We start from the raw sequence: 26,302 nt of genomic DNA, 5'->3' as shown, positions 1-26,302 counted from the left end.
AGCAGCAAATGTAATAACTTATTTCCCTCACACCTTGAATGCATTTGAGTGCTCATATCTTGATTATTTAAAAAAAAAAAAAAAACATTTAAAATGCATTTTTTTAAGGTAAATATTTTTAAATATTATTTCAAAATTATTTTTTGGAGAGTCACACTATATGACATTTTCCAATGTGAACAAACTTTGATTTTCATTTAAAAAAAAATTTAATTTTGTTATAGGGTCTGCGGGGGTCCTCTTCATGATTTTATTGCTTTTGATTAAGATTTTTTCTGCTTGTTGGTTTCACCATATGACTGAATTGGGTAGCTGAATGTTTTCAAACCATAAAAAAAAAAAAAAAAAAAAAAGTTAGGCCTGGTTTCACAGACAGGGCTTATATTAAGCCAGGATTAGTTCTTAGTTGAATTAGATCATTTAAGTAGCTTTTATGAATGTGCTCTAGGAAAAAAAAAAAAAAAAAACTTGAATCAGCGCAAGATATCAGCGCCATATTGGGACATTGGCGGCTTTACTTTTCTACAATGGAAGAAAGTAAAGGTGCGTCGTTCATCTTTCTTTTTCTTTTTTTTTTTTACAGTCTATGCGTGGGACCCAGATTTTTTTTATCCTTTCAGAGCTCCTCTGTGGGACTCGAGACCGGTGTGGTGCACAGGTGATGCTCATTAGCACTCGCTCCACCAGCCTCGCTCTGTTCCCTCAGCCCTGCCCTGCTTGTTATATGTATGGTTTTTTTTTGTTTTTTGTTTTTTTATATATATATATCTGTAGTTTATTTGGGGCTAATAAAAAAATAAATAAATAAATAAATAATGCTTTTTAAAGAAGAACTTAAAATTGCTAAACTAAAATCGAAAATAAAAACAAAAGCACAGACTAAATGTTAACTGGTAAACAGAACACAAATTCACTCATCTGTGCTTATTAATTATTAGCCTACATTAACACCATTATAGTAGTCGCTTTACACTTACTGATATCATAATCACATTCCTTGTAAGTTTAAAATTCTACACATTTAATGTCCAACAACAAATATTTAAGCAAAATATATATTTTGGTCAAAATTATTGCACTCCGTCTGTTTGGCATACATGTGCAAGGCAGTGCTCATTCACTAAAATCTGTGAAGTTCAGTTCCCATGGTGCCGTATCAGGCAGGGGAGATTAGGATTATTTTAAGGGCCCTGGTCAGACAACGTCAGACCTGTTCAGTGCTGTCGGGGGCCCCCTCATCTCATAGCTAGGGAGCCCCACGAAACCTCAGCAGCACCCCTGGCAAAATGGAAACATTTGTGGTATTGCCTCTTCCTATATCATTTATAAAAGTATCAATATATCGTGATAACTTGATATACCACCCATCTCTATGTCACAGAAGGCTTAAGTTAATGCAGTTACATCAAATGAGTGACAGAAAGATTAAGTGGCATTTTATTGATTTAAGATTGTTATTATTTAAGATTATTTAAGATTGTTAGTGTTCAACTTGAATGCCACAAAAACAAAATGGGAAAGAGCTGTTGTTCAACTGTCTGTACAAATAGGTTCAACAAGAAATTGGGGCTACAGACTGCCAAAAGCTACAGAAAATAGAAGTAAAATTGCTGCAATTCACAGAAACAACTGGAATCAGGCAGCTGCAATTTTGTGTCATGCATGTTGAATTTTGGGGTAAAAAATACCCTTTTATAGTTATAGTTGACTTCTCATCTGTGGTATTAGGCATTAGATTCTGTGTCACTGTGACGTTTTTGTAAGCATTTATTAAAAACATGCATTATGATGACCCTTGTGTTCTACAAAGGGAGATAGTTAGGTAGTGTTAGTTAGCCAAGACAATATCAGTTTTCCTTACAAGTGGGTACAGATAGATAGATAGATAGATAGATAGATAGATAGATAGATAGATAGATAGATAGATAGATAGATAGATAGATAGATAGATAGATAGATAGATAGATAGATAGATAGATAGATAGATAGATAGATAGATAGATAGATAGATAGATAGATAGATAGATAAGTTCTTAAATAGATTCAATTTACACAGCTGAACTCTATCATCTGCCTGATGGTAACAGCTGATATTTATCCAGATAACTTTAAAAGATTCTACAAAATATATTGAAAAAACCTGAATATCCATTGGTGTCTTCGTCACTTAAATTTTGCCATTAAATCCAGTTTTGAAGTACAACCAAGTATCAAGTCAAGTCAAATTTATTTGTATGATGATATATAATGATATAAGTGATCCTCTGGATTTAGATCTTGCTATATTACACAGACACACACACACACACAATATTACAGTGGCAAAATTTTAATTCATGATGTAAAAACATGGTCATAAACATATTCAAGTCATTGTGTGTATGAATTGCATTTTTTTTTTTAGATAGGACCCCCCCAAAAAAAAGTCTTGATATTGACCCAAATGTTTCCAACAAATGTTACTTGTTGATGTAAAATCATCGTTTGGTCCCCTGCAAGTATCTACCAGATTTGATGGCATTAACTTGACCTTTTTTTATGAATCTTAGGGGGCTTTCACACTGGGCACGTTTGCCACAGTCCGAATCCAAGTGCGTTTGTTCCAGGCACCCCCCGCAGCATTGGTCTCATTTCACACACATTTGATTCTATCGACCCCAGTGCTCTGCAACAGACTTCAACCCAACAGTCAAAGCAGATTTACGTCACGACAGAAGGAAGATCGTGAGGCCTGAGGGTTCCATTTGGGATAGGGCCTTACTTTCGCATTCACATGAATCTTGCCACAGTTCCAGTGCAACCAAACTCAAACCACCTCTTACAAGTAGTATCAGGTTCGGTACCCTGGTGTGCTCACGGGTTCACATGATAGCTTTCAATTTTTATCAATTTTTAATGCGAACCATGTTCTGTTTCAAACTAAACTGCCAGTGTGAAAACTGCCACTAGGGCTGGGTCAATCAATGCATCGCGAATCAAGAAATGATTCTCGATCGATTCTGAAATTTTCCGAATGCATTGCAATTCTCTCTTAAATTGATTCAGAGCTTAGTTTTTAACAACAGATGGCACTGCATGCTTTAGAAACAGACATACTCTGCTTGCTTCCAATTTTTTACACACACCACTTCAACCTTTTATAAAATAATCATTCATAAAGTTTAAAAAGGTTGAAGCGAATTACATGGGTGTTTGCAGTGGGCTGATTACATTAATCTCGCGTCATAAAAGCTTTCTGAGGTGCAAGTATATTTTCAGACTAAAGCCCAAAGTATGGTTCACTTTTTACATATACACAAGGGTCAGCGTACAGCACGCATTGTTGCGAATTTCGTCATCAGAAGAGTATGTGCGTACTGTACACACACTGTCGGATTTTTGTAACAGTGTGTACTTGTATGCACAGGTCGCACATGCACATTTAATTTTTTTTTGTTGCAATAATTAGTTTAGTGCCCGGGGGGCGTCGATTCACAAGGAAGTCGAAGAAAAACTGCATAAACAGAACAGACCGGAACTCATGCAAGCTACAGCGACAATGGAGGCCTACATCGATGACAGATTTTGCAAAGAGGTTAGAAAGTACCCTCATTTGTACAGCTTTAGTATGAAAGAATACAAAGATGTTTACATGGGTTGTAAGTAACTCGTGGCGAGAGATTGATCAAAACTGCACATGCATCGAACGCCTGTGTATGCGCACGAGTCAAAAGCGTTTGACTGTGCACTACACTAACATACATACAAAGAAAAACAAAAACAAAGTATACCCAGGGCTTCAGTCGAACGCAAGAACGCTCTTCTTCGTGACCATTTGAGTGTGCAGATAAAAACTAAGCTCCGAATTGATTCGAAAGAGAATCGCGATGCATCGATTTATTATCCCAGCCCTAGAAAGCACCCTTAGTAAATAAAAAAGTGAGTAAAAATAGATACTGGACCACTTTTATTTTGCTTTTTACATTTGTCCTTTTTAACTGATTTTTACAATTTGATATTCTATTCTAGATCTGATGGGAATCAAAGAGGAAATTCAAGAAGCGAATGAAGTGATTCATTTCACAATTGAAGAAAATGGGCGGAGCCTCTTAAAAACTAAAGATAATTTCTCAGAAACAATAACAGAAACCAACAAAAAATCTTTCGCCTGCCCTCAGTGTGGAAAGAGTTTCCCCACTAAAGGAAACCTTAATGTGCACATTAAAATTCACACTGGAGAAAAGCGTTTCAGTTGCCTTCAGTTTGGAAAGAGTTTCCAGTTCAAAGGAAGACTTGATACGCACATAAGAATTCACACTGGAGAAAAGCTGTTCAACTGCTCTCAATGTGGAAGGAGTTTCCATTGTAAAACATACCTTAGTAGGTACATGAAAATCCACAATGAGGACCCTTCCACCTGTGCTCAGTGTGGAAAGAGTTTCACAATGAAGGAAGGCTTGAAACGCCACATGAGAAATCACACTGGATAGGAATCTTTCACCTGCTCTCGGTGTGGGAATAGTTTTACTGATAAAGAAACCTTTAATGCGCACATGAGAATGCACACCGGAGAAGAGCCTTTCGGATGCCTCGACTGTGGGAAGAGTTTCCCATGTGAAGAATATCTTGTAAAGCCTTTCACTTGCTCTCAGTGTGGAAGTCGTTTCGAAGAGGAAAGAAGCCTTAAGAATCACATTGAAGAGAAGCCTTTCACCTGCGCTCCATGTGGAAAGAGCCTTTAATGTGCATGTGAGGGTTCATAATGGAAAAAAGCCTTTCACCTGCTCTCAGTGTGGAAGTTGTTTCACAGAGAAAAGAAACCTTAAGAATCACATGAGAATTCACACTGGAGAGAAGCCTTTCACCTGCTCTCAGTGTGGAATGAGTTTCTACATAGCAAACATTTAAAGTGCACATGAGAAATCATAATGGAGAAACGCCTTTTGGATGCATTCATTGTGGAAAGAGTTACCTATATGAAACATGTCTTAAGAGGCACATTAAAACTCACTCTGAAGAGAGGCCTTTCACCTGCTCTCAGTGTGGGAAAGGATTCATAGAGAAAGGAAGCCTTGAGATTCACATGACAATCCACACTGGAGAGAAACCTTTCGAATGCACACATTGTGCGAAGCGTTTTAGACGTAAAGGAGTGTTGAATGAGCACATGAGAATTCACACTGGAGAAAAGCCTTACATGTGCCAACAGTGTGGAAAGAGTTTTGCTCTTAAAGGAGGGTATAATCTGCACATGAGAATGCACACTGGAGAAAAGCCCTACTCTTGCCATCTATGTGGGAAGAGTTTCATACTTAAAACATTACTTAATACGCACATGACTGTTCACACTGAAGAGAAGCCTTTCGTGTGCGTTCAGTGTGGGAGGGGATTCAGACAGAAAGTGAACCTTAATTTGCACATGAGAATTCACACTGGAGAGAGGCCTTTCGTATGCCATCTTTGTGGGAAGACTTTCACATGGACAGGAAGTCTCAAAGAACATGTGTCGCGCTTCTGTAAGAGCAGGATATAACTCTGATCAGGATGGTACAAATTTTACTTGGGAATGCACTTGAAATTTCATGCAAATGAAAAGACTATTCTTTTGGGGAAAGTGTTTAAAAGAAAATGAGAAAAAACAGTGTGCTCATGACTGGTTGAAGTGTGGAAAGACTGGTGTGGAAATACCAGTGAGTTGGGATGTCACTAAATAATCCATACAGGACAAAAACCTCACAAGTTCTCATATTGTGGTAGATTTTAACCCATTAAAGGATTAGTTCACTTTCAAATAAATTTTTCCTGATCATTTATTTATTCTCACCCCCATGTCATCCAAGATGTTCATGTCTTTCTTTCTTCAGTCGAAAAGAAATTAAGGTTTTTGATAAAAACATTCCAGGATTATTCTCCTTAACAGTTGAAGGTCAAACAGTTGAAGGTCAAAATTACAGTTTCAGTGCAGTTTCAAATGGCTTTAAACGATACCAGACGAGGAATAAAGGTCTTATCTAGAGAAACGATCGGCCATTGCGTTCGTTCCGTAAGTAGAATAGGGAAGGTGTAGGACATACAGGACATGACATGAAGTATAAATCAGCCTTTAAACTGCATCCAAAATCACATATTCGCTTTGCAAGTACTTATTTTGAATAAGTGCGCACTTTGCGAAGTATATTCTGTATTGTATGAATGCGTGTAAAAAAAAAAGTAATTCCGGCGTACTACATTCGCCATGTTGTTACTGTCATGTGACCTATCAGCATCAGTTGTGTCACTTCACTGCCATTCATTTGTTAGCAAATTTATGTAAATATGCATACAGGTTCTTATATGTGACCCTGGACCACAGAACCAGTCATAAGTCGCACGGGTATATTTTAGCAATAGTCAACAATACATTGTATGGGTAAAAATAATCGATTTTTCTTTTATGCCAAAAATCATCAGGGTATTAAGTAAAGATCATGTTCCATGAAGATAATTTTGTAAATTTCCTACTGTAATTATATCAAAATTTTTTGGATATGCATTGCTAAGGACTACATTTTGACAACTTTAAAGACATTTTCTCAATATTTTGATTTGTTTTGCACCCCCAGATTCCAGATTTTCAAATAGTTGTATCCTAACAAACCATATATCAATGGAAAGCTTATTTATTCAGCTTTCAGATTTTTTAAAAAAAAATGACCCTTATGACTGGTTTTGAGGTCCCAGGCCACATATATACAAATCAATTTCATTATAAAAAGGAGAAAAACAAAAGATAAATAAATAATAACAGGACAAAAAAAACTTATTCATATAGCCTACTTGTCATGTATTGTGTTTTAGTATAGTAAAAAAAAAAAAATAATAATAATAATAATAAGTGAGTTTTTTAAATAAGGGGTATGGGAGTTTTATAACTTTTTTTGTTGTTGTTTTTGTGAGAGCGGAGTCAAGCCACGCCTCCATAATATGACGCATCTCCAACAGTGGCGTCATTAAAACATGGCGGCAGAGATGATAAACATTCACTTTTAACCGAGTAAAATTCATAACTGAGCTAAGATCCCTAAATTACATTAATAGAGTAGAAACATTGACATTTGTCATATCGTCGCACACACACACTGAACATTTCTTGTTGCAAGGCGAAGTTATCAAGTAGGAATATCCAGTGTATGACTTTGAATGGAGAACTCATCTTTATTCCATACTATAAAGTACGTAGGCTACATTATTTTAACTGCGTAATATGTACTTTAGTGCGTAGTGTAAGTATGCGAGTTGGGATTCAGGCGAATAAACGTCGGCAACATTCTTACTCTGAACGTAAAGATACACTTCGAAACAAACAGAAACTGAAATCTGTGACACATTACTATTGAAAGATGGCGTTTATTAAAGAGGAGAGTGAAGGCACAAGTTATCCAGAAACAAGCACAATGAAAAATGAAGATACAAAGGAAAAAAGAGGTTTGTGAACATTTATGATTCCTGATATTAAAGTAACAAAGGTTCAGGAAACTCTGTATGAGCTAGTTTGGGCTGGTGTGTAGTTAATTCATTTATATTTACCATAAAATAGAGTATAAAATATTTGTTTCTTACAGTAGCTTGAGTAACAGGGTTTATAGTTTGACTAATAGAATAGTAGGCCTACTATTTACTTACAAGTGTTGTAGAAATGCTGTTTCAAACCGTTTTACTTCTTTATTTGGTCACAGAAAATCATGTGGTGATGGTTATGCACAAAATATGTGTAACCCTATATTAGGTTTCTGGAAATTAAAGTTGTTTTTAATTGCTTCAATAATTACTTAAATACTTATTCTATTGATTTCACCAAAACTGTGATACAGTAATTGTTGAATACAGTAACTTTTAAATGTGGTATTGATGGGGTGGTATAAATATACATATGATATAATGTGTATAATGTTAATTACATAATTTTAACATCATCAAACATATTTGGGACATTTGAAAAGGACATATGTGCTAAGTTCTTGTGTTCGTATGCTTTTAAAAAAACTATTATTTCAAGAAATATGTCATATGGTGTAACCATCAAGCCAAAATTAATTTTTTCCCTTACATCTTGAATACATCTTAATCTTAATATTGTCATTGTCTGATTTATTGATTTCAAAACATTCACTCAATGTACCTTAGCCAGTTTGCCAGATTTTGGAGGATGTGATGCATTTAAAATGTCTAATTAACATGAGCAACACAACTTTAATGATCACAATAATGGTAAAAAAATATATATAATTATGGTATAGAAGTATATAATTTAATTTTATTTTCATATTTCATCATCTTTAAGTTATATTTACATTTTTATATTCCATTTTAGATCTAATTGAACTCAGAAAGGAACATCAAGATCTGAATGAAGTGGAGGAGAAACATCATTCCACAAGTGGAGAAAATGATATGAGCTCCTCACAAACCGAAGCGAATGCCTCACAAACAATAACAGAAGCCAACAGATCTTTCGCCTGCCCTCAGTGTGGAAAGAGATTCACTACCAAAGGAAACCTTAAGGCACACGTAAGAATTCATACTGGAGAAAATCCTTTCAACTGCACTCAGTGCGAGAAGAGTTTCCCATTTAAAGGAAGACTTAAAATGCACATGAGAAGTCACACTGGTGAAAAGCCCTTCATCTGCCCTCAGTGTGGAAACAGTTACCAATGTCAAACATACCTTAATAGGCACCTGAGAATTCACGATGCAGAGAACCCTTTCATTTGTGCACAGTGTGGAAAAAGTTTTACCGCAAGACAAAATTTTAACCGTCACATGAGAATTCACACTGGAGAAAAGCCTTTCACGTGTTCTCATTGTAGGAAGAGTTTCCCATGTGAACAGTATCTTAAAAGGCACATAAAATTTCACAGTGCAGAAAAGCCTTTCACCTGCTCTCAGTGCGGACAAAGTTTCACAGTGAAAGGAAGTCTTAAGTATCACATGTCAATCCACACCGGAGAGAAACCCTTCACATGCCCTCAGTGTGGGAAGTGTTTTACACGTAGAGAAGCCTTTAAGACGCACTTGAGAATTCATACTGGGGAAAAGCCGTTCGCGTGCCATCACTGCGAGGAGAGTTTCACGCATAAAGGAAGACTTCAGACGCACATGAGAATCCACACTGGAAAAAAGCCTTTCACGTGCCTCCAGTGCGGGAAGAGTTTCACACGTAAAGGAACCTTTACTGCGCACATGAGAATTCACACCGGAGAGAAGCCTTTCACATGTGAACAGTGTGGAGAGAGTTTTACGCGTAAAGTAAGACTCAATACTCACAGCAGAATCCACACTGGAGAGAGACCTTTCTCATGCCAGCAGTGTGAGAAGAGTTTCACATGGGCAAGAAGTCTAAAAAATCATGTGTGCGCTCATTCTGTCTTGAATTGTGATCGGAGTGGCACAGAATTCACTTCAGCGTCAGCCGAAAATGAAAATCAGCTCTACTCGTGTTCACTTTGGGAAAAGAGTCCTGAAAACCACCAGAAAGCTCATCTTGGTATACGTGCTCATGTCTGCTTGGAATGCGGAAAAGCCTTTTCTGGTACAAGTGATTTGGAACGGCACCAAAGAATCCATACTGGAGAAAGACCTTTTAAGTGCTCGTATTGTGAAAAGTGTTTCACACAGTCGGGAAGCCTGACAACACATGAGAGGCTGCATACCGGAGAGAAGCCATTCCACTGCACATCATGTGGCAAGAGTTTCAATCAGTCATATACTCTAAAGATTCATGGAAGAATGCATTGCTCAGATTTGTCACAGTGAGAAAATTGCATGTAGGTTGATTTAGGATTGGGATTTCTCCCAAAAAAATGTTACATCTGCATATATTTCAAGGTAAAAAAAAAAAATATATATATATATATATATATATATATACATATATATATTTATTAAGTCACACTTTATATTAGGTGTCTTTAACTACATGTTAAGTACAATGTATCTGTTGTATTCATGTTGTATTGGAAAACACTTTTGCTGCTATTGAGGTGAGATATGGGCAAGGTTTGGGACAGGTGGAAGACTTGATTTTCCTGCTAGACAAAAACAGAGATCAAGCATCCTGCAATAAAGCAATAAAACTCATCTGGAGAAGAAGATCTCAATGAAATAGCAAAGGACAACGCCTTGCCCTAACCCCTAACTGATGTTATGCATTTATTTTTTCTGAATTGGCCTCTAATTGTCTAACTGTAATGTAATTGGCATGATAAATTTTTACTTGAGAAATAAAATGTTATATTTGGTTTATTCTGTATTATTCTTAATACATTATTTCTAGTAGATTAAAGCGAAGGTATTACCGCAAATCTGTGTTCAGGATTGATCATACGGAAGGTTTAAAGGTCCCGTTCTTCGTTATCCCATATTTCAAACTTTAGTTAGTGTGTAATGTTGTTGTTAGAGTATAAATAAAATCTGTAAAATTTGAAAGCTCAAAGTTCAATGCCAAGCGAGATATTTTTTTTAACAGAAGTCGCCTACATCGAACGGCCAGTTTGGACTACATCCCTCTACTTCCTTCTTTAATGACGTCACTAAAACAGTTTTTTGACTAACCTCCGCCCACAGGAATACACAAAAAAGGGGGAGTGGTCGTGTTGCGCTCCCACGGAGAAGAGCAAGAGTTGCGTTTGTAGAGTGTGTTTGTCGCCATGTCGTTGAAACGCTGTTATTTTCATCCCGCAGTCCAATCACCTTTGTTTGGCCTTCCCAGGGACGCTGTACTTAGAGATCAATGGTAACAATTTATGTTTAACTCGGTTTCCGAAAATTATAATTGTGGTATCCTTACTGCAATAGTTAATGTTGGACTGCAGTGCACATTATGGCCACAAGAGGGGACTATGTTTATGTCATAGACTGTAAAAAAATGTATATGGCTGTTTTCCGTATGAGGTACTCTTCTGAGTGAGTGCTAACGTTGTACATTTTCTCTTGCTGCTTGTGGAGATTAAAGAGTTCAGTCTCTCGGGAATTATTGTCTTTTGTGTTCATTCGGCACAACACAATAATCCACATGTAAAACTATGTGCAGCACACGTTATGGTAAGAGGTGTGACCTTTCTGGGCAAGGTGCGCTCACGCTGCTGTCGAATCACAACACAGGAACCGCTGGCACAATCAGAACTCTTTACGTATTTCTGAAGGAGGGACTTCATAGAACAAGGAAGTCATCAGCCCGTTTTTATGACAGTGGAAACAGCGGTATACAGATAAGTCAGTTATGTGAAAAATACTGTGTTTTTTTACTCGTGAAACATGAACACGTTATATTGCACACTATAAACACAATCAAAGCTTCAAAAAAAAAACACGAAAAGCGGGACCTTTAATAGATTGAGCATAGGGCACATCAATTAAGTCCATTTCGATTCCTGACTATTGCTGCCTTAAATAAGTTGCAGTTTTCATAAATATATAAAAACGACCACCACTATGTCCAACTGCATTCAGCATTCGCTTGGTGATGTCTGATCGCGCTCTGACAACGGCAGTGATGTCTCGCGCATATACTTCAATGAGTGCCAGACATCACTTCCTTTGTCAGAGCGCGATCAGACATCACCAAGCGAGTGCTGAACGCAGTTGGACATAGTGGTGTAATAAAGGTAAAAAATTATATAAATACTGTTCACAAACCCATCGTTTCGTGTCTTAAGACATCAATGAGCCGTCACGAGCCGCAGGGTTTAATTTGGATTCATCTGTGCATGTTTATTGACTCTTATAAACTGTGTGACCATTCACTCGCATTATAAGACTGACAGACATCAGCGGTTGGAGTTAAAAATCATCATTTCTGTTCTACTGAAGAAACAAAGTCACCTACATCTTGGATGCCCTGGGGATAAGCAGATAAACATTAAATTCTCATTTTTGGGTGAACTATTCCTTTAACTATTAAGCCATCCGCATACCAAATTTCTCACAAACATAACTCTGATAACAAAGCAGCATATTGATGGTTTTCACAATATTATTTTCTTTTCTTTTACTTCACAGTCTAATAACTTAAGAAAGTTAAAGTACTTTTTTCTTCATTATGATATCAGGACAGTTGTATCACTTTTTATCACTATATATATATATGTTTTTTGTTATTCTTACTGATTTTTTGTCATTAGTGTTCTGTCTGTGTCATGCACAGTGTAAATGTGATGTATACTTTATGGATTGAGATTCAATTTGGCTAGAATGAGATCTTTGACTTGGCCATTGCAAAATACTTTTTCATTCTTCCTAGCTATTTCTTTGTAAATTTGCTTCTATGTTTTGGGTCATTATCATCACTTGTGTATATTTATACATATTTATCTGGAACAATGTGTGATACTACTAGAATTATAAGAAGGTCTTATAAATTCCAGTCTTTGGCATGGTTAAAATAATGCAGCTCTTTTGATAACAAAGTAAAGTTGGTACTTTTGTTTGTGTATAACCACAAATTTGGTCATACTTTAAAAATCAGAAATTGAACCATCTATATTTATTCATCATTAATCTGATTATTTAGACTTAGATGATTAAAAAGTGGTGTATGAGAAAGTGTATGCATCCAGCTATATATAGGCAGAACATATGGAGACAAACAAGTAAAGTATGTTTTTCCTGGCATAGTTTGCAAAGACAAGAAATAGCATGTGTGTGATATATCATTTATTGAATGAAGCCTGGGGATTGTGTTCGTGCCAGGTGTGTTTGAGCTCAAAACCTGTGAATCTCTCAGTGTGAGAATGAGAGAGGGAAAGAAAGAAGGTTGGTGGCACAGTAATGTTAAGAATAACTGAAGTATAATTGCTGTTTTTTTAACAGCACTAAAAATATCTGGCAAAAGTAATATTTAAACAAAGGTTAAAGCATTCATACATTCATTTGTCCAGAAGAGAACTGGCCCACCAGACTGAACCTATTTCTCCCAATGTTTTTTTTGTTTGTTTGTTTGTTTTTACCTCTGGTTCTTCTACTTTTTTTAATTACACACTTCTTATTTATTCTGAATTGAAAAAAAAAAAAAAAAAAAATATATATATATATATATATATATATATATATATATATATATATATATATATATATATATATATATATATATATATATATATATATATATATATATACAATTTTATTGAAATTTCAATGTTGGAGTAAAACGACTGCAACAACAAAAAACAAAATTTGACAATGTGTAAGGGGTCTGAATACTTTCTGAATCTAATGTATTTAACAGAAAGACTAAACATGCATTATTTTCTTTTAGTGAACCACTTTTCTTAAAGAAAAGTCATTTGAGAATGTTCAAAAAAGAGTTTCATCAGATTCAACTGGAGACATTTTTGTTAATTCTTGTGGGATTTATTTTAATTTCTTCATCAGTTTATATGGTTATAGATGTCAGAATCAGATTACTAACAGCACTCTCACATAAAAGGAAATAAATAAACCCAAAATAGACATTTCCATGGTGACATAGGAAGCTATTAGTGACAGTTCATTAAACCAAACTCTGTTTATGACTTACACAAATTCCCTACACAGCCTCCGACATAATTTCTGCCATCTCCCTCAGTGATCATCACATGCCTTCCACATTACACGCGGTGTCACTCTGCCACTAAAACCACTAGTGTGGACATACTGTGAGCTTTTAAAGGCACTTGTGATGAAGACCCACTGACAGACTCTATTCTGGCAGTGAAGCACCAGCGCCTGTCCTATACTTCAGTGGCAATATGAACTGTCTTTTCAAGAGTCAAGAGCTTTGTTTTGCACTCGTGCCTGGCCAAGTTAAAAAGACAAAGTCCTTAAGAGTGGAGAGAGTGGTGTGTGTTTATGTGATCTGTCTTAATTTACCACTGAAACACAGCGAACTGCATTGGCAACTAGGATATAAGACACTCAATGCCTTGTATTACAGCTTTAACTATGGTGAAATTATGACTTGCTGCTTTTATGAAAAGGCGACAACAGTAATGTGACAAAAAACACCAATGTTCATGAAATATTTACAATTATACTTGGAATAATATAGCAAAAACAAACAAAGTGATCTGGTCATGTAGTGTCTGAAACATGATGTTTTAGTAACAAAGTTCAGGAGGAGCACGTTCAGATAATCTACCCAATCAGCATGAGTGGAAGCCTATATACACCGATCAGGCATAACATTATGACCACCTTCCTAATATTATGTTGGTCCCCTATTTACTGCCAAAACAGCCCTGAAGCATCAAGGCATGGGCTCCTCTAGACCCCTGAAGGTGTGCTGTGGTATCTGCACCAAGATGTTAGCAGCAGATCCTTAAAGTCCTGTAAGTTGCGAGGTGGAGCCTCCATGGATCGGACTTGTTTGTTCAGCACATCCCACAGGTGTTCGATTGGATTGAGATCTTGGGAATTTGGAGGCCAAGTCAACACCTCAAACTCCTTGTTGTGCTCCTCAAACCATTCCTGAACAATTTTAGCTTTGTGGCAGGGCACATTATCCTGCTGAAAGAGACCACAGCCACCAAGGAATACCGTTTCCATGAAAGGATGTACATGGTCTGCAGCAATGCTTAGGTAGGTGATACGTGTCAAAGTAACATCCACATGGATGGCAGGACCCAAGGATTCCCAGCAGAACATTGCCCAAAGCATCACACTGCCTCCACCTGCTTGCGTTCTTCCCATAGTGCATCCTGGCGCCATGTGTTCCCAAAGGTAAGCAACGCACACGCACCCGGCCATCCACGTGATGTATTCATCCGACCAGGCTACCTTCTTCCATTGCTCCGTGGTCCAGTTCTGATGCTCACGTGTCACTGTTGGCTCTTTCGGCGGTGGACAGGAGTCAGAATGGGCACCCTGACTGGTCTGCAGCTATGCAGCTCCATACACAACAAACTGTGATGCACTGTGTATTCTGACACTTTTCCATCAGAACCAGCATTAACTTCTTGAGCAGTTTGAGCTACAGCAGCTCGTCTGTTGGATCGGACCACACGGGCCAGCCTTCGCTCCCCACATGCATCAATGAGTCTTTGCCACCCATGACCCTGTCACCGGTTCACCACTGTTCCTTCCTTGGAGCACTTTTGATAGATAATGACCACTGCAGACCGGGAACACCCACAAGAGCTGCAGTTTTGGAGATGCTCTGACCCAGTCGTCTAGCCATCACAACTTGACCTTTGTCAAACTCCCTCAAATCCTTACGCTTGCCCATTTTTCCTGCTTCTAACACATCAACTTTGAGGACAAAATGTTCACTTGCTGCCTAATATATAACATATATATAACAGGTGCCGTGATTAAGAGATAATCAGTGTTATTCACTTCACCTGTCAGTGCTCATAATGTTATGCCTGATCAGTTTATAGCATCCCTCCACCACCCTAACTCCTCACTCTCGATTGTTTCTATCCCAGCCATGGGGAGTACTCTGGGTTTGGGCCAAATTCTGAGCTCGGAGCCCTCCCTTCGGACAGCAAGCTGATTAAAAGTGTGAACTTGTGAAATAAGTTATGTATATTAAGCCCCTATAGGCTATAAAAGCTGCCGGTGTCTAAAAGGTCTAATCACAGACATGCTGACATTCAGTACAGCAGAGCTCTATTTTGTCAAACAAAATAACATTTTCTTCCTATTTAAACCTACACAGAAAGAAAGTAATCAGCCATATTGGATCTCGCTCACAGTGTAGCTGCATAAACACACAGGCAATCAGATTTCAGCACCGGCAGCATGGACAGCTCCTGCAGTAATTGATGGCAGAGCTCTTCTTTCACTCTCTCACTGCAGTCAATAGCGCTCATTGAGCGGCCTGAAATATAGACATCTCCCCCGGTCAAATCATAATTACTCCGCTGATTATGGAAATCCTTCATAACAAATCTATAACGGCTTCCTGACATGTTTTGTTTCCTTGTTGTTACTGTTCAATCATTCACAACTCCAGCAAGCTGGGGCTGAATCCTTATTAATCTAAGCTTTGTACATTTAGAGTGTGCCATATTTTTCTGAAAAATAAGTCGCGAAAAATAAGTCAAACATTGCATTGTTGAAAGAAAAACAAAAACACACAAGTCACATTGGTACATAAGTCATGTTTTATTATTACATTGAGAAATTCTGTAAAATACATGTACAGAAACATTTGCAAACACTATAAACATGTTTTCTACAATTCACCTCACTCCACAACAAATGCTTTAAAATTAACGGTATTTAGAACAGAACAGGAATGACTGTGTAAATATTAAATGAAAGTATGAATAAAACAAATAATAGTGGCATTCGTTCATTTCATAAGCAACATTTATTATAAATGCCAAGCCTAAACAAATTTATTCAAAGAGAAACTGAAACTGGCATGTGGGGAATGACCTATACAAATAAACTTCAGACTCATGTACTTCTGTCATTCGGCACAAACCCAAATGAGTGTTTTGGGCATGTTTTGCTTACCTGACATTAAAGGTGCTGAAGAGGATGTTTTGTTTTGTTTTATACATTTTTGCAATATTACTTGAAACTGTCTTTACTAACTGATAAAAGACTATTTATTAGGTGCACTGAAAGGAATAATATTAATATACATCATCTGTGCACGAGGTAGGGCCTTAAAAACATCAGCCAATCGTTTACGCGATCATCGTGTAAACGATTGGCCCTCTGGCTTGTCAATCACTGCCGTGACGTTCCTTGTGAGAGACGAGCGCGGCTGCGCGCTCCAGTAACTTTCCACACTCCACAGGCGCCGCATGCAATGTTTTTGTCAGGAGACAGGAGTAACAACTGCAGATTATGAGTTACCTGCGGTGAGTCCGACATAATGAGTCCACTAACACGATACAGTGAATGCCGGTGGTAAACACTCGTGTTCCCATACTTGTGCACGAGTTTTGGGAGGCGTTCCTTTGAAATGAGCTGTGAAGGAGGGGGGTTGTTCTTACGCATGCGCTCATTTCAAAAACTCAGTAACAAGTCTTTGGATTCTCAGTCAACGAAAAAATCCTCTCTATCACTTTTAATTGCATTTTATAAATCACTTTGGAATAGATTGCTTCAGGGATGATGCATTTTTGTAGGCCAAATCCTGGAAACAATCACATTTTATCACTTTTTCCAGAGTCATGAAGTTAATGTCTTATTCTCAATAAAAATAAAAAAAAGAAGGTCATCTGGGTACTTTTTGCCTAGTCTTTTATGAATACCATGAATTCGGACATACTACTTTTGTCACATACTGTTTTTTGCCTACTATATAGTAGGGAAGTATGTGATTTCGGATGCAGCCAGTGGGTTTTTTGAATGGGTTTTTTGTTAAATGCCTGAAATAAGGTCTCTGGTTACCACAAGCTCAAGATATTTCACATTTTATTCCATGACATAAAATGCATAATATCCCCTTGTGATTTTTAAAAACTTTTACCGAACAGGTAAACTCATAGCCTGGGTGCCAGCCCGAACCCCGCCCACAACATTTTTTGGACGGGAAGTTCGGTCTGGACTCGATCCATTGTGGAGTAATTATGCTCGGCTCCCAGAAGGGAGAGCCAATCAAATTGCCAGGGCGGGCTTTAATCGATGATGGACAGGCTATCTGCGGTTACGTAACCACCCATGTCATCAAAGAGCACTTGGGGAGTTTGATTGACAAGCAATCTAACCAATCAGAACGCCGCATCCGCCATTTTGTACAAAAAAGCAGTCAGGAGTTAGAAGATTAACATCGGTGGAGTTAAACTTGAAAAATTGTGCATATTGACGTCTTTCCGCGTTTGAAACAACATTCCTTCTCATGTTCATTCATGTTTATTTGATGCTATAAATGGACTAGTAGGAAGAGATGATCGGTTCACGAGCCTCTTGAGCTGAGGCGCTACAGCAATCTGTCACGATCATGTACACAACACATTAAAGAGCCACAAAACGGTTTTTATTATTTGAATTTTTTTAATAACTACACAGTTTGAAAGCTTGGACTTTGTTTAATATCATAAGTAACCTCTGTCTCGTCTGTCGATGTGTTGTCAGTTTCTTCTTTGCTCCGCGATGTATTTTCCACTCTGTGTGGCATGACAGCGCCACGGCTTGTCGGACAAAGCAACAGTAACTAAGGGGGGCGAGTCTTTGCAAAAGGTCAATTAGTTTACAACAATGATGGCTGTTGTTGAAGAACTGAGATGTGTAGATTCCGCCTTCGCGTCCGTTATAGAAGATATCGACATCGCATTCATTTTAAAAGAGGAACAGAGGACCGCGATCAAGGCATTTGTCGATGGGAAAGATGTCTTTGCCGTCCTTCCTACGGGATTCGGCAAAAGTTTGATTTATCAGCTGGCCCCGATGGTCGCTAAGAAGAGTTCTGTTGACATCTATGCGTCGCTCAACATACGTCACTTACTCTGTAGCTCTGATTGGTTGTAGGTCTATCCAATTGAGGTCTTTCCTGGATCGGTTGAAATACGCCCCCATAATCAAAGCCCAATGGAGCAGGATCAGACTCATATTCTGACTAGAATTGAGTATGACCACGTCAGGCTAGTAAACTCATCTACTGACTAGTCCACTATCATAGCCTTGCTGTGTTTATAATCATGCTCTGCAAACTATTCTAACTTGAACTTTCAGGGAAATATTGTTTTAAATAAAGACTGAAAGAGTAGTCGAGAGCTTAATGATGGTGACGTATATTGAAGTCATGTGACCGTGGTGTAGTTCGTTTACAGCCTACATTTAGCTTTTTACTTATGATGATTGTTTAAGACTCAACATAAAAGTTGAGTTAATTTTTAAAGAATATCATTATGAACATGTAAGAACATGTAAGAATCATGAACTTTTCTACAACAATCCAAAAGCCAAAAGAAAAGGTTGAGGCAACCAGGGTGTTGCTAACTTCCAAGTTGGGCTATTGGGCTACAAAAACTGCAGCACTCTCTATATATAGAAGCATGTTTCAGATGAGTGTGTGTGTGTATCCACTGTGAAATGCATGTATTTGGTGTTTATTTTATGTTATGTAAATATTACAGTTTTTGTTGTACACACTCTAAAAAATGCTGGGTTAAAAACAACCCAAGTTGGGTTGAATATGGACAAACCCAGCGACTGGGTTAAATGTTTGCTCAACCTCCTGGGCAGTTTTATGTAACCCAACTATTGTTTAAAAATTACTGTATTGCTTGCTTAAAATTAACCCAAAGCATGCTGGAAATTAACATGTATTTATAAGTTTAATGAATAATAATTAAACAATAACATTTATTAAATTGCTTATTAATAAATGTTCACCTTTTGATTATTATCTTTGCCTCTATTTTGGGTTCGTTTTAAGCAAGCATATAGTAATTTTTAAAGAATAGATGGGTTATATAAAACTGCCCAGCACATTGGGCCAACATTTAACCCAACCACTGGGTTAAAACAATCCAATTGCAGCATGGGTTTGTCCATTTTCAACCCAACTTGGGTTGTTTTTAACCCAGCATTTTTTTTAAAATTTTTTTTGCGTGCATGTAAGTGTGTGATTTCTGTACACATATGCAAAATGTATGTATAACAAAATAACAAAAATGTTATTACATTTATTCAAATATTAAGTTTTGACCTTTTTGAGGGTTCAAGCCTTAATTAGAAGAGTCTGACGCACCCAAACCCCCATATAATCCACACCCTGCCTTTCCTTCAGCCATTGTTGGTCAGACTCAGCAGACTGACAAACAAAATGCCTGATTCAATCATTTTGTTTTGTGAATGGCACTTTCATTATATCACTTCATCCAGTCAATGTTACGCACCTTCACAAGCCACACTACAAAGCTGTTTGCTTATGCTGTTGTCAGACTTTAAAGAATGTGTTGCAAATACACTTGAGCTAAGCAAATCAGATGTGCAAGAGTGTGAATACCTACAACACCAGCATCTCACTACACAAAATCTCTGTTACAGGCACATTAATCTTTGAAAAAAAAAAATATCCAAGTGCTCAGCGAGTGTGTGTGGGGGGAAAAAAAACATGCTCCAATTTGCCTCCCTTTTACTAATCATGCAAATGAGAGTGACTAATATGCACTAATACATTCTTAATGACTTAATGAATAATGCATAGGAAGAACCATGAATTGTAAAATTTTAATATAACAACAATTTACTTGTTAATATGTGATTATCAAACTTGGGCACATTTTCAAACACCCTAAACGAGGCTAGAGGGACTAAAATGTAACAAAAGAAAGATGACTTGTCTAATGTTTTTTTCTTTTTTTTTTTTGTACCCTTCTTTTTCCTGTCCTTCAAGTTTGATGTTCAGAGACATGTATAAGCCATTTGTCGGATGACTTCCTCACGATTTCAATGCTACAATGTAGTTGGCTACTTTTTATTAGTAGCTATAGGCCTATTTACTGTTTGTAAACATTCGGGATGCGCGCGGATCATGGTTGCAGAAAACCCGGGAGTGATAACCAGTTACGACTAGACAGTATTTTTTTACAGTCTATGGTTACGACTAGAGTTACGACGAAGCGGTTCAAAGTAGTTAAGATTTAGAAACATTATAGAATATTTATTTATTTATTTATTTATTTTTTAAATGTTGTCGGCATATCACAGCAGCTTCACCCAGCGATAAGCACTGTTATTTCAAAAAAATTAACATTACCGAGTGGTATACAGCTTACGGATCCTTTTGCCATAGCACCTTGTCAGTTTTTAAATGACGAAACGAAATGGCCAAGCATCCAGTGGCCAGAGATATATATTTACCTGATTGACACCTCAAGTGTATATTCAGGAGAAGCTAAAAGCGTATAAGTCTCTTGTCTTGACGCGTACAACTTTGTTTTTTGATTTGTTTGTCACGAATTAAAAGAATAAAAAGTTAATTTCGAGTTTATATCTCACAATTCTGACTTTTATTTCTCCCAAATCTGAGTTTATATCTCACATTTCTTACAAAGAAAAACAATTGTGAGATATAGCTACTCGTTTCTGTCTTTTCTGAATTGCACTTTATCCCGCAATTCTGACTTTTCCCCCTCAGAATTGTGAAATAAACTCACAATTGCAGTAATAAAGTCCGAACTGGGAGTAATAAACACGCAAATGCAAGAAAAAAGTCAGAATTGTGAAATTAAAATTGTATAGACTGTTTAAAAGTTATCTATGTGAAATGTTATAGGTTTAAATATTATTTAAATGCTGTAACTGCTATGTATGTATGCCCTCTGAACTGCATATGTGAATATTATGTAGACTTACATCAAATTCCTGCTTTAATAGTAGACTAATCCTTGCAGGTGTCATCAGTCCAGTCTGTGAAACGTCTCCGTTTAGCTTCAAAGGACGTTTTCAACGATGGTTTTCTTTAAAAATGAAGACTATATTTTTTGCATTCCGATTCCAACATCCAGAGGCACAACAAAACATTTTTCTCTTATTCTGTGGATTTTGCACATTTTCCTCCAATTGCTACCGCTATTTTTCTGCAACCACTATGCGCGCGCAGCTGCAAGTGACGTCATTGTGACGTCTGCTCCAAAGTGGTCTATTAGTATAGGCCAGTTAACCAAAGCCATAAATTAGTTCGAGCTGATTGTAGCTTGAAATATGAGTAGCTCAGCTCTGATTCTACTAAAAACAGATGCAAAGGTATCTTGAGCCATAAGAGGCAGCTATTGCGCTTGTTCAACAGATGTTTAGTCAGAGGACAGTTGTGAGTGTTGAGTTTGCTCTGCTGGAGTTTGAGCCATGTTTGTGTGAGTCGAGAAGTCGTGACTCCAGTATCACACTGTGTCTGTCTACGGAGAGGCTGTTAGTCAGAAGAGCTGTCGAGTGAGTGAGTGTATGTGTGAGTGCGGTTCAACACAGCAGCCCGGCTTGATGGACACATTATCAAATGTCATCCTGTCGACTCACAGTATGGTCGAAGAGCAGTGGTAGACAGACAGAGAGAACATAATGCCAACAGGCAAAACATACAAGGAGAAAAAGATAAAAGTTTTTATTTTCAAAGATAAAAAGACGAGTCTTTCTTAAAAAGTAGAAAATGTGGTTTGGCCATCTTTCAGTCATGTCAACACTGCATCAGCCGTGCATCCTGGAGCTATGAAGATGAAATATAGAAGTCAGATACAGCAGTGACAAACTGAGAAGAAGAAAGATAGAAACTTGTTCCATGCTTATTTTAAAGTCACATAAGAGTCTCTTTGCAAAGCCTGAATTACACTATGACAGATTCACAAAACAATCTGTGCTGAAATGTGCCTCATAAACTGCACAAGACTTGAATCCAGCTCTCTTTTTTAACTTTAGTTAGTTTGTAATGTAGAGCATAAACAAAGTTATGACACTCAAAGTTCAATGCAAAGGGATATATTTTCTTTTAAGAAAATGTTTAGGGACTGTTTAAGGACTACAACAAAGGACTTCTTCCTAAGTTAGTGACATCATTAACCCTAAAATGTACATAAACCCTGATCCCTGGAACATGCAATAAAGGGGTGAGGCCATGTTGAGCTGCTTTAGAGAAGAGGAAGAGTTGTTGTAGTAGAGTGTTGTTGTCATGCCGTCATTTTACGTCAGACTGCTTCACAAACGACGATCAATTCAACACTGGATTTGCGCAAAAGATGAACATGACGGCACATGCTAGTCAATGAGTTGAATCAACTCCACAGCAACTACATAAATTTATCCACTTAACATTCAGAAACGTCCAGTTTCATTCTAAAAGTTGTAACTTCTTCCTGAGTCTCTCCATCAGTGTCGACTCCGGTTTGAACAATGTAAGGCTGAACACCGTTACTGACAATCCTCATTTTGACTGCGTGAGATTCTCCAGCTTTGTTGTTGTTGATCAACCGAAACGTGAGCTGTTAAAGCTCCGCCCTCTTTGGAAAGGGGGTTGGAAATTTGGTCTTAAGTTCAACTAATTGCATTTAATATAAATTTAAACAATAATGCATTTTCATTTATTAAATAACATTCAGGTATCCTAAAACATAAAAACAGTCAGCATTTAAGTATATTCTTTTAAAGTATATTATTTCTGTAAAAAGTAGGTACTCCTTTTAAAAGTAAGTTTTTTTTTAATTCATTTTTTTTACAAGGGGAGGAATTTACAGTAGAAAGTTACAGTATGTTTTTATAGTACAATGATGTTGTTTTTTTTTTGTTTTGTTTGTTTTTTATCTCAGAAAGACCAAATTCAATATGATTCATCATGAATAAACATCCAGTGAAGTGGAAAGCAGTTCATGGAGCGACTTCACCCTGTGAATGTGTATGATTGTGTGTTTGTCCCTTTGGGTCTTTCAATAGAAAGTTCATGCATGCACAGCTCCAGTGAGGAAAAGAATTACATAAACAGACTGTTCTGCCTCTGCTTTCATATAGTATTACTCACTTATGTGTAGGAGAACACACACAAAATGTTACACAATCACCATAGATAACAATCACAGTACTTTTTCTGGTGAAAAGTTTGGATCAGATCTGAGATGGCAGACTGTGAGGAGTGAAGTGTGTCTATTGGTCACTTCCAAAGATTTTTGTTTTTCTGATAAGCTATTAAAATCAACAAATCATCTAGAATAGTTTCTCACTCATAAATACATTCATGCACTCAGAAGTTGTATGATATTTTTCCCAGCTCCACTTGAAATGAAACGTCTCAGTAGCTCATCCAAGGCATTTCTGTTCTATCAATCAAAACATTATTTTACAGGTTTATATAGTGAATAAAATACACCTAACTCTCATGCAAACAATTCATTATGGTTTAATCCTTCATAGTGTCTTGAATAAAATATAACTGAAAAGCTGAAGAGATGTGAGGAGAGCTATGTGTGGAGTTATAGATTTTAATTGGTTTAGAGGAAATGTGAGCGGAAGAGCTCCTCAGGCTGTTTAAAATGAATCACACACAAACCTACTGCTACATACGCATTGGCTGATGTGAGTGTGTGTGATCATCTTACTTGTCAACTCAATGGACTGATTCAGTTGCCAATTAGCACATTACAGCTAACAGATGGCCACTATCAAAAAGTAATTAAATGGCATACTTTTTTATTAAAAGTGATCTGAAAATGCAATACCAGTATGCTCATCAGAGCAGATTTTTGCATCTATATTCATTCACTTATTTGTTAACTATTATAACATCAATTTCCTAAAGCACTCATGCCAGTGGTGAAGGTCGTCAATCATGGTGTACATGTGATGCGCGATAAAATAGCGCAGACTTGGATACACTCGGTTTCCTCTAATGGTCTGCTACACAATATAACTAATGACTTTGCATCACTGACTGATGAAGGTCTTTTTAAGGCTGGGAATCCAATAGACTGTTAAGCAATGTAGATTAATTATTGCCAATGAGCTACAACCTCAAGCAAGAGTGAGCTGTTATTTTTCTGAAACGAACAATATAGACAAATTGACAGTATATTAAAGGCAAAATATCTAATTTTTCGCCACTAGAGGTCGCTTATTCAAAACAAAGGTGTAGCTTGGGGATGCCTTGATTTCGTGGAATCATGGGAGTTGTTGTCTTCGCATCTACAGCGAGTGGAAAAGAATCCGACCGGACTCGGACAGAAATCATATTCATGGATGAGCTGATGTATTAAAGATTTATTAACATTACTGTAGTATGAAGCAGGGTGGGGCTGAAAGCTGTTGGAGTAGAACGAGACCGCTGGAGCGATTGCTAATGAGAGACAAGCTTTTATTATTTTAAAATCTCAAGTGTATGTGGGGTAACACAGCGCTGTTTTATCATATTAGATACATTTGTGTGTTGAAAGTTGTTATAATGCCACTCTGTGCGTTGCTCGGCGGCTACTCTGAGACACTTGTTGCACACTGCAGTAAGCTGGATCGATATTAGGCATGGTAAAACATGGTACTCGTGGTAAATCAAGAAAACGAGATTTAATAAATAAAACTTACTGTGTTGAGCTATAAAACCTGCTCACCTGTCTAATAAAACACATAATATATTAAAGCGTCTTTGGTGTTGCTTTTTACAAAATAAAATGAGAAATCGAGGGTAACGTGGGTATGATGTCACTGATAGGCGATGCATAGACATGGTCCATGTCCTATGTAAAAATGACTTATTTCTCTGGATTTAAACATTCTTGGAAACATTTGGGATCATGTAAGCAACTCAACAAAACATATAACATTGTTCTAGTGGCTTTTGGATATTTTAATCCAAAAATCATACATATTGTGCCTTTAACGTTAGAAGTATTTATTATGCACACATTTAGAAACATGAAAATCTGACCAAATACCTGGTCCTAAATAAATGGTCAGACTTTAAATTAGGCCTCTTAAGAACTTTTCACATTTGAAATCAGGGCTGTCGCTATAGCAGGGCGAAAGGTGGTGATGATTCTAGGTGTTTGCAATCTCAATTAGCAAACATAATCATGGAAGATGAGAAAAGAGCTGTTCATGTATTTCTTTTGTTCAGGTCTACCGCACTTTCCTGCTGTACGGGTCTCTGCTATGATACTTTCCCTCCAGGGACCATTTCAGTAAATATTGTCTGAAAAGAGGCTGAGATGGAGCCTGCAGTATGATTTCTTTCAGACTGAGATGGAAAGGAGATGTTCACTTGTTATTTGGTGGTAGGTCGATAAAAATAGAAAGGAAATATATTCTCTTCTTTCACACTGCACTCCAGACTCCCACTGACAAGAGATGAAAGGCTGTAATGGAAAGATTGTGTTCTTTTGTTTAGAAATGGCCTTAAAGGGATAGTTCACCCAAAAATGAAAATTCTGTCATCATTTACTCACCATCATGATAAACAGAATTTCATTTAGGCTTTTATTTATCCAATTACACAACGATGGATGAAACACGCCCCCCATTCACTACCATTATAAATCTTTGGAGAGCCAGGAAATGTTTACATATATCTCATATTGTGTTCGTCTGAAAGAATATAGACATATACACCTAGGATGGCTTGAGGGTGAGTAAATCATGGGATAATTTTCATTTTTGATGAACTAACCCGTTAACACCAAAAAACAAGATAGTCCATCCTACAAACTACACCAAACCCTTTTGCATTATGCCTAATATACGCACAAAAGCTTTTCATTTCCTCCGACCACACAATGATAAAAACAATACATATCAAATAGCAATAAAATATGTACATCTGTAGCATAATGATGTGTAACAAAGACTTTGAGTGTGTGTAACGGACATAGGCTGGTAAGTGCTGTGCATGTAAACCTCACTCCCCTGTTCTCAAGAGATGCTCTAGCGACTGACG

At 37.2% G+C, this 26,302-nt stretch overlaps 3 protein-coding genes across 4 annotated transcripts; all 3 read left to right on the top strand.

Moving 5' to 3' along the window:
* Positions 1 to 3,538: 3,538 nt before the first annotated feature.
* Positions 3,539 to 4,469, top strand: LOC137023545 (gastrula zinc finger protein XlCGF49.1-like). Its single transcript, XM_067390746.1, has 2 exons — positions 3,539 to 3,638; positions 4,009 to 4,469. The coding sequence occupies exons 1-2, from the start codon at positions 3,539 to 3,541 to the stop codon at positions 4,467 to 4,469; spliced, it is 561 nt and encodes a 186-aa protein (XP_067246847.1).
* A 425-nt stretch (positions 4,470 to 4,894) lies between these two features.
* LOC137023544 (gastrula zinc finger protein XlCGF57.1-like) lies at positions 4,895 to 5,512 on the top strand. Its single transcript, XM_067390745.1, has one exon. The coding sequence runs from the start codon at positions 4,895 to 4,897 to the stop codon at positions 5,510 to 5,512; it is 618 nt and encodes a 205-aa protein (XP_067246846.1).
* A 1,462-nt stretch (positions 5,513 to 6,974) lies between these two features.
* LOC137022562 (zinc finger protein 595-like) lies at positions 6,975 to 10,842 on the top strand. Of its 2 annotated transcripts, none has more exons than XM_067388954.1 (2): positions 6,975 to 7,190; positions 8,330 to 10,842. In XM_067388954.1, the coding sequence occupies exon 2, from the start codon at positions 8,410 to 8,412 to the stop codon at positions 9,769 to 9,771; it is 1,362 nt and encodes a 453-aa protein (XP_067245055.1). In that variant the 5' UTR covers positions 6,975 to 7,190; positions 8,330 to 8,409; the 3' UTR covers positions 9,772 to 10,842. The 2 variants fall into 2 exon arrangements, with proteins under 2 accessions (XP_067245055.1, XP_067245054.1); XM_067388953.1 differs by having other exon boundaries at positions 6,975 to 7,443.
* Positions 10,843 to 26,302: the final 15,460 nt, after the last annotated feature.

This window comes from Chanodichthys erythropterus, chromosome 7 (genome assembly GCF_024489055.1).
Source record: "Chanodichthys erythropterus isolate Z2021 chromosome 7, ASM2448905v1, whole genome shotgun sequence".
NCBI classification, from domain to species: domain Eukaryota; kingdom Metazoa; phylum Chordata; class Actinopteri; order Cypriniformes; family Xenocyprididae; genus Chanodichthys; species Chanodichthys erythropterus.
This window is presented reverse-complemented; position numbering and strand designations above follow the sequence as displayed.

What these genes read in the sequence shown, in the direction of transcription:
- LOC137023545 (XM_067390746.1), top strand. Translation starts at nt 3,539, where the DNA reads ATGGAGGCCTACATCGATGACAGATTTTGCAAAGAGGTTAGAAAGTAC. An exon ending in CAAAGATGTTTACATGGGTT is followed by an intron (nt 3,639 to 4,008) that starts GTAAGTAACTCG and finishes ATTCTATTCTAG; the next exon opens with ATCTGATGGGAATCAAAGAG.
- LOC137023544 (XM_067390745.1), top strand. Translation starts at nt 4,895, where the DNA reads ATGAGAAATCATAATGGAGAAACGCCTTTTGGATGCATTCATTGTGGA.
- LOC137022562 (XM_067388953.1), top strand. Translation starts at nt 7,359, where the DNA reads ATGGCGTTTATTAAAGAGGAGAGTGAAGGCACAAGTTATCCAGAAACA. An exon ending in AGATACAAAGGAAAAAAGAG is followed by an intron (nt 7,444 to 8,329) that starts GTTTGTGAACAT and finishes ATTCCATTTTAG; the next exon opens with ATCTAATTGAACTCAGAAAG.